Here is a 7,972-nt window from a genome sequence, read left to right on the forward strand (position 1 = left end):
ATCTCTATGGGAGGCCTTTTGAATTTTGGGTCAGTCGGTTTGATGTCTTGTGATGAAAAACTGATTAGTTCATTCAAGTCAAATGAAAAATACCTACAGTTTATTTCAGATGAATGCAGGAATAGCTCCATGACTCATCTCATTGATTCATTATGTGATAATATGTAGAGGGTTATTGCTAACACTTCTTGCTATGTCATTCTAAAAGAGCGATGAAGTCTATGATTTCCATGTAGTTCTTCCAAGAGATTGATAAATACGGGTTATGTCATAAGAAACATATTATTGAATCTTATTAAGTGACCCGCAAACAACTCCCCAACCCACTTGTCACCAATGTAAGAGGATGTCATGCAAAGAAAGTGCACTATATATGAGTTATAAGACTCATACATCAAACACACTGCAGATGCAATTCTTCTTCTGTCTTTCTCTATTTACATCAATGTAGCTAACACATAAGAATCACTGATTTAGCTACATGAAAAAATACGTGCAAATAAAATTGGAAAAGCAAATACAAAACATAACAATGAAAAATAAAAATGCAAGTAAGCATGAACAACATCTCAATGAAAAAATAAAAAACCAAAGCAACAAGAACGGCCCATCCAAAAGCAAATATAAAATGTCCTAGAATAAAATGAAATTCAAGCATCCCTCAAGTGTCTCTGTTCTTATGAAAATAATATAAATAATATCCCCTACGAACAGTGGTCAATCTCATGAAAAACTATCCGGATCGGGTCTTCAAGCAACTTCATAGAGAACAAATACAACATGTCATCATTAGTTTCTAAATTCTAGAGTTGCCTCCAGAATTCGCATAACCTGTTGAATGGATGTCGCTTGTGATGGGTCAAGGTCATTGGTGCATGAAATCACCAACTGTGAAATCTGACTTATAATGAAAGCAGCGCCCTCTTTTTTTTCCTTCAACTCTAGAATGCTTGGATCGGCTGACAGAGTCAACTTCACAGAGGTTCGTGCTAGGGTCTTCATTAGAATCACCTATTTGTTAAGCATCCAAGTTTTAAGCAATATCACCAAACCATGCATCACTAGGAGCGCATGCATTATTGTCCATAATCACGACACCACCAAACATGCGGCCTAACTTCTCTTCCAATTCAGGCTCGATGCCACTGTGTTTAATTTTTTTCGCATTTGCCACCACCTATAAAGTCATAGGATATATTGATGCATCTAAAAAAAATTGTAAGTTTGATAATAATAATAGACGTTCCATAAATGCTCACCTCCAATCTCTCTGTCCACCATTCCTTCGAAGCATCAATTGTTCGTCTTATTGGATCCCAACCCAAGCTCGTAGATCCTCATTTGAATTCATTCCAAGTTTTTCAATACTTTTTTAATTGATCTCATTTGTTTTTTAATTGCATCTCATCATACTCCCTGTCTTTACTTTCCTGTAACTTTTTAATAAAATTATGTCAGCCCTCCTTGTCAAAAAAAAAAGGTTGTTGGTTTATTTCCTAATTCGACCTCCTTAAGACAAATATCGCACAATATTATTTTCATATCTTTATCCCACATAGCGAAAGAAACGACCTCTTTAGTCTTAGCTATTGCATTACTAACATGAAAAAACTAATAAAAAAAAATTGTCAAAAAAAATATTTACAACTCAAAGAAAAATAGCAATGTCATAATATCACCACCACTATCTACACAAATTGCACATCACCTAATACAGGAGTTTAACCCAAACCACGACGCAATACACCATTTTACTAATGACTTCAAAACGATTACAATGATGACTCAAAAGAAAGAAAAATAGTGTGTAAGTCAAAGCATAAAACAAAACATAATAGATAAAGACTCAACAAATGAAAACACAATAAGCTCGGTGGGGAGGGTGTTTAGAGTGGTGGTAGGTGCTAGGAAAGGCCTGGGGTAGGTCTGCGGCTTACTGGAAAGGAGGCAGCAGATGGCGGGATGGCAGGATAGCTGCCGATGAGGTGTTGGAAGGACAGCAATGGGGTTGTGACCTACAGGACAGTGGGTCGAATGAGTAGCAGAGGCTGCGATAGCCCACAGGGAGGTTGCAGGAACAACTAGCGGTGGTTGGGGAAGCTTCGACATCATTCTCCCGGGGTTGGGGAAGCTTCGACGTCATTCATCAAAGCTTTTGGATCCTCACGATGCGACGGTAAGTTCTCTGGTAGGTTCTGGTAGGTCGATCATGTCAGCAACACATTCTGGTAGAATAGGTAGCCATCCTCTTTGGTACATCTTGAGCGGTAGCTATATATAGAGGGGAGTTCCCATATACAACTCTCAAGCCCTTACATTTAAAATCTTCTGCTTCCACTTCTCGTGCATAACGTGTGGTGGTTGAGCGACAGGTATGCAAGGAGACCTCGATTTTAGGATAAAATTTATGGAAGGCTATGTCACTCTCACTGGCACCCCTTGGGAGAGAGCTCCACCCCACAAATAGGATCTGGATCCCAGTGGAGAATTTTTGTCCCCATCAAGCTCCTCGGGCTCATTACAAAGTTGGGATTCATTTCTGTTTGGACATCTGACAAGAGGTACCATTCGAAACGAAAAATAGCCTCTGAGTAACTCCATGTGATATTCTCGACGTGGCATAAAATGACTCCTCTTCGAGCATATTGGACCTTCCCTCGTAGGAATAACTCAAGAAAAGGTCTAACCATATCAAAAAAATAGTATTTCTCATATCTATTGTGGTCTTGTATCTGATGTCGGCTCCTCAAGCTCGTGATCCTTCTGGACAGCCAAGGTCGGTCCAGTCATAGCTTCTATCAACGCCTGTGAAACGGTATCTTGAGGTACCACAGTTTCATACTCTACTTGAACGCTCATTACACTGATGTCACTACCTTCCAGAACGGCTACTGTTACCTTAACTGGAATCTCTATTTCGGAATCCACTGGAACTGGTTGTGTCTCTTCCTCATTAGCTGCAAGAGGAGAATCTTCCCATAAGTCTTTAATTTCTCCCATATCAACTGTCACTATCCAATTTTTCAACAACATCATGCCCAGTAAAACAAATCTGCTCTTCAGTGTTTGCAGTGTCTTTACCCAATTTTTCGACGACGCCCTGCTAGGTGAAGTAGATCACTCCCCATTCTGCTTCAACATGTTCAAATTCGTGGCGCTTGTAACATTTTCTAGCTGGAACAGACTTGCAAATTAGTTTCCCCAGATGGTAATAAAGTTCACTTGGTTTTGTAGTCTATCCACTTTGGACACTTGAATCTACAACTTTTGGCGATAGTATGTTCGTAGGAACCGGCGTTGTGTTTCCCAATTTATCTTCATATCTTTTTGTTTTCTCTTTCGATGCTCCCGATCATGGTTGAGGGTAGCATTCATTCGAATTCATCTTCAATGTCCACAATCCACCGCTGAAATCGGCGGATCTCTCGCCGTATTTCCACCTAAGTAGGCTTGAGCATAGTTCTCCTTGGCGGCAGGTTCGATGGTTTGAGATTTGTGGAAGGAAAAAGAAGAAGGAACAAAGAAAGAAGAGAAAATATAAATACGAAAAGAAAGGAGAAAGAATTTGGTGTGGTGGGTTGGGTAGGGGCGGATGCTAGAAACACTGGTCTAGGACTAGGGTTGAATTAGATCTGAGATCAAATGATACCAAAGATTAACCCAAATCACGACGCTAGACACCATTGTACTAATGACTTATTCACAATTACAACATCAACTCAATAGAAAGAAATACAATAAGTCAAAGCATAAAACAAACATCATAGATAAAGCCTCAACAAACAAAAACACAACAAGCTCGGCGAGAAGGGAGTCTAGAGTGGTGGTAAAGGCCAGTGGGAGGTCTGCAGCTTGCTGGGAGGGAGGCGACAGATGGCAGGGAAGCTACCGATGGAGTGTTGGAAGGACAACAATGGGGTTGCAACCCGCAGCCCGCGTTTCCTCCAAATTATCCAATTAAGTGGATGCACAGCTTTTATCAAACGCATGCCCGACAAGCCTCGGGTCACACCGTAGGCGTTAAGCCACTCCCCAAATGGGGCCTAAATCCTAAGAAATGCACCCATGGGAGTACTGCCTAAAGTATCTACTAGCTTGGCAGCCAAGAGGAAACATTTTGGAGGAGCACTACTATCTCTTGATGAAACATATTATCCGAACTCCAAATTAGATTACTCATCCCCGAAGCCTGGCCAAATAGAAGGGAAAGTAGAAAAAAGGTGTTCTCAGTTGATGAATGTTTTTTCTAAAGAGATTCTAGAAGCTAAACAACCAACTAAATTCAAAATCCCACACTGGGACACATATTAAGGTCAGACTGATCCGATCGATCATGTTATACATTTTTAATATAAGATCTCATTGCTTGACATCACCGATATGATTAATTTTTATAATCTTTAAGGAGTCAACCCTTAAATGATCTTCCTGCTTGCCACTCGAGATGGTTACATAATTTATTGAGTTTAAAAAAATTAGTAATTACTCACTTTGCCAACACACCCAATAAACCCAGAACCCATAGGCATTGCAAGATGTGCAAAGAGCCTAACAAGTCAATAAAATTTTCATGATGAGCTTTCAAAGAAGGATGCTTGAAGTCAAAGCTTCAGAGCCAACTATGGTTGAAGCTGCTCTTACTCAAGGCCTTCATGAATAACCTTTACACTACACGACGACCTGCAGTAGAGGAGAACATTGGTTGAGTTGCTCGAACTTACCAAGAGTCATAGCAAAACCAAAGATTATAATAACAAGATGAATGAATCACTTTCGAGCAAACTAAAAGGCTTTGACTGAGGGAGGAAGATGAGACAATTTCGACGAGAACGACAAAATCGGGCAAAGATTTAGAATTAGAAGAGGCTACCTGACCTCGTCCTCAACCACTATCTTAGTCTCTTACAAAACCTCATCACCAATCAAGGCAAACTCACCATGTTTGACACAATAAAAGATGGATAAGGGAGACACCTCCTTTACCTCAACATACCCATCGAATCCTTAACATCACTAAGCTACAAGCATCAATGACCAAATGTATAGTCAAGGATATTTAGAATAACAATTATTTAGGCAAGGGCATCCCTCACTTGATATATATGACAAAAATACTATGCCCTCTAGCAAGCCCTCGGTCATGACGATAAAGATTTTTTCACATAAAAGACATAATTGAATAACTGTAAGCTTAGAGAAGCCCATGGTAGAAGATAGAAATGAACCAATTCCCACGAGAGTGATTCACAGAACTAAAGTCATAGCAGTATTCCTGATCAGAGCAAAAGAAGCAATTTGTTGACAATTTTTAGCAACTTGGGCCGGGAGAGGCAAACTTTGCAATCACTACCCAAGCACTAACTATAGAGATTATCCTCATCACATTTTTTGAGGTTGATAGACCACTTTTAACAATAATCCTTATAGTAACATTATAGTGGTCATAACATTGATATCGAATCATCAAATCAACAACAAATTAATCAATAAGGGGCATTTGATCATTGTTCAATTTCAAAGCATCTTTGAGAAAAACATCAAGAGAACATGTCTATCATAGACGTAGGACCCTTATATAGGTTCTTTAGAGAGGAGAGACAAGAGCCTGTAAATGAGACCGATATAATTCATAGCCATAGTTGACTTCATTATAGTTAATACCTTAGCAACCTATAACGGCCTATTCGAACAACCATTCATCAGCTTCCATATATTCATCTCTACCTACAATGTTAAAATAAGTTCCAATTGAGGGACAAGTGATAACAATGAATAGTGAGTTGCATCAATCAAGGATGTGTTACATGAAAATCATAAAGAATAGGACAATGTCTTGGACTTAAGAGTTCAAAGTTTAGGCTTGAAAAGCCCTGAAGAGATTAAGAAAGTACTTGCCCGGGATGACTCGAGTCGTACTTCTAGAGTTAGCTTGTCCTTTGTTGATGAGTATAGGAGTCACTTGAGGTCAACTCTAAAAGAAAATATCGATGTATTTGCTTATTAAACAATCAAGATGTAAGAAATTGATATTAATGTTATCTGACATAGATTGAGGGTCTGTTTGGCGCAGCTGTGGATTATTTATAATCTGCTGATAAGCAGATTATTGTGATAATCTGATAATCTGTAGATTATCAGAATAATCTGGCTTGTTGGGCAAGCTTATTGATGCTAGTTTATGGGTGGTTGAATGACATAACTGCCCCTATGTGATAAAACTGTTAATTATGCATCAAGGATATTACATGGTGATGGCAGCAAACGAAGCATGCCGTTAATTATCCTTTTGCTTGCTTTCATTCAGCAATAGCTTATTACATTATTAGCAATAGCTTTTGCCAAATTCAGCAATAGTTAATTCTGTAGTTAGATATTTTGCCAACCTTCAAGCTACTTATCGTGTTCTCGGGTATTTCAAATCAAACACGGAGAAGGGGATTCTCTATTAAAAAAAAAACATAGAACTCTGAAACCACAAGGCCATAATAATCAACTTCAAGTTATTGCAATTGCTCTTATGAAAATGTATTACGTGAACTAAGAAGAAGTGGTGTAGACAAAAAGTGTGGAATCTAAATTTAGAGCAACAATCAAAGAAATTAGTAAACTTTTGCTGCTAAAAAGAACTAATGATTGAATATAAATGATCTATGAGGATATATAATGGCAAAAACAATTATTATAACATGATCAAACCAAAAACATGAGGGTAAATAAACACTTCATAAGAAAAAAAAAAATATATTGATCATAGAAGATAGGAAGCGTCTTCGACAATGATAATAGAAGAGTAAGATCACCACATGACCTAAGGTAAAGAGGAAGATGCTTCGCAAATACTCTTTCACATTACTGAAAAGACGTTCCTAAAACTCTATAATCAACACCGGAGAGATTCTTTTGTGAAGGAGTATATGATCGAATTTATATTATATAAACTACTAGGACATGAAGTACCAAATGAAAATTTTTGTGAGGATCCGAGTTTTGACAATAATGGTTATATTCTATGCTAACTTATAAAAATGGATATACACCCTTTAATGCTTTGTGATTTGTGATCGATTGGTGGATTGCAACCAAAGGGTTTTAACTACAGAACAACAGCAATTTTTTAACTTATAAATACAACTATTTTAACTTATAAAAATGGATATACACCCTTTAATGCTTTGTGATTTGTGATCGATTGGTGGATTGCAACCAAAGGGTTTTAACTACAGAACAACAGCAATTTTTTAACTTATAAATACAACTATTTTAACTTATAAAAATGGATATACACCCTTTAATGCTTTGTGATTTGTGATCGATTGGTGGATTGCAACCAAAGGGTTTTAACTACAGAACAACAGCAATTTTTTAACTTATAAATACAACTATTTTAACTTATAAAAATGGATATACACCCTTTAATGCTTTGTGATTTGTGATCGATTGGTGGATTGCAACCAAAGGGTTTTAACTACAGAACAACAGCAATTTTTTAACTTATAAATACAACTATTTTAACTTATAAAAATGGATATACACCCTTTAATGCTTTGTGATTTGTGATCGATTGGTGGATTGCAACCAAAGGGTTTTAACTACAGAACAACAGCAATTTTTTAACTTATAAATACAACTATTTTAACTTATAAAAATTGAATCCTACATTCTAACTACAGAACAACAGCAAATCAAAATTCCCAACCTTACAGCAGCAACAAAACAACAAATTTGATCACTCACCTCAATCTCCAGAGCAGAAACCCTTTCTGCGGTAGATCGAGGGCTGCGGAGCGGGGCGAGGTGCGGAGATCTGCGATCTGCGGGCGAGAACGACTGAACTGCGATCTGCGGGCCGAGGTGCGGTAGATCGCGGGCCGAGGTGCGGTAGATCGAGGGATGCGGAGCGGGGCGAGGTCCGAAGAGCTGCGATCTGCGGGCGACAACGAGGGCTTGCGGAGATCTGCGACGGAGATATGCG

At 38.3% G+C, this 7,972-nt stretch overlaps 1 protein-coding gene across 1 annotated transcript in view; it reads right to left on the reverse strand.

Moving 5' to 3' along the window:
* Positions 1-2,715: 2,715 nt before the first annotated feature.
* The window catches only part of LOC110021614, a 10,544-nt gene continuing 5,287 nt past the window's right edge, over positions 2,716-7,972 (reverse strand). Inside the window, exons 6-8 of the mRNA XM_020720175.1 lie at positions 7,735-7,954; positions 4,994-5,018; positions 2,716-3,011 (exon numbers count right to left, since the gene is read on the reverse strand). Coding sequence (XP_020575834.1) covers positions 2,716-3,011; positions 4,994-5,018; positions 7,735-7,954 — 541 coding nt within the window. The remainder of the gene's footprint in view (positions 3,012-4,993; positions 5,019-7,734; positions 7,955-7,972) is intronic.

The sequence above is a fragment of the Phalaenopsis equestris genome, unplaced genomic scaffold (genome assembly GCF_001263595.1).
Source record: "Phalaenopsis equestris unplaced genomic scaffold, ASM126359v1 Scaffold000136, whole genome shotgun sequence".
Lineage (NCBI taxonomy): Eukaryota > Viridiplantae > Streptophyta > Magnoliopsida > Asparagales > Orchidaceae > Phalaenopsis > Phalaenopsis equestris.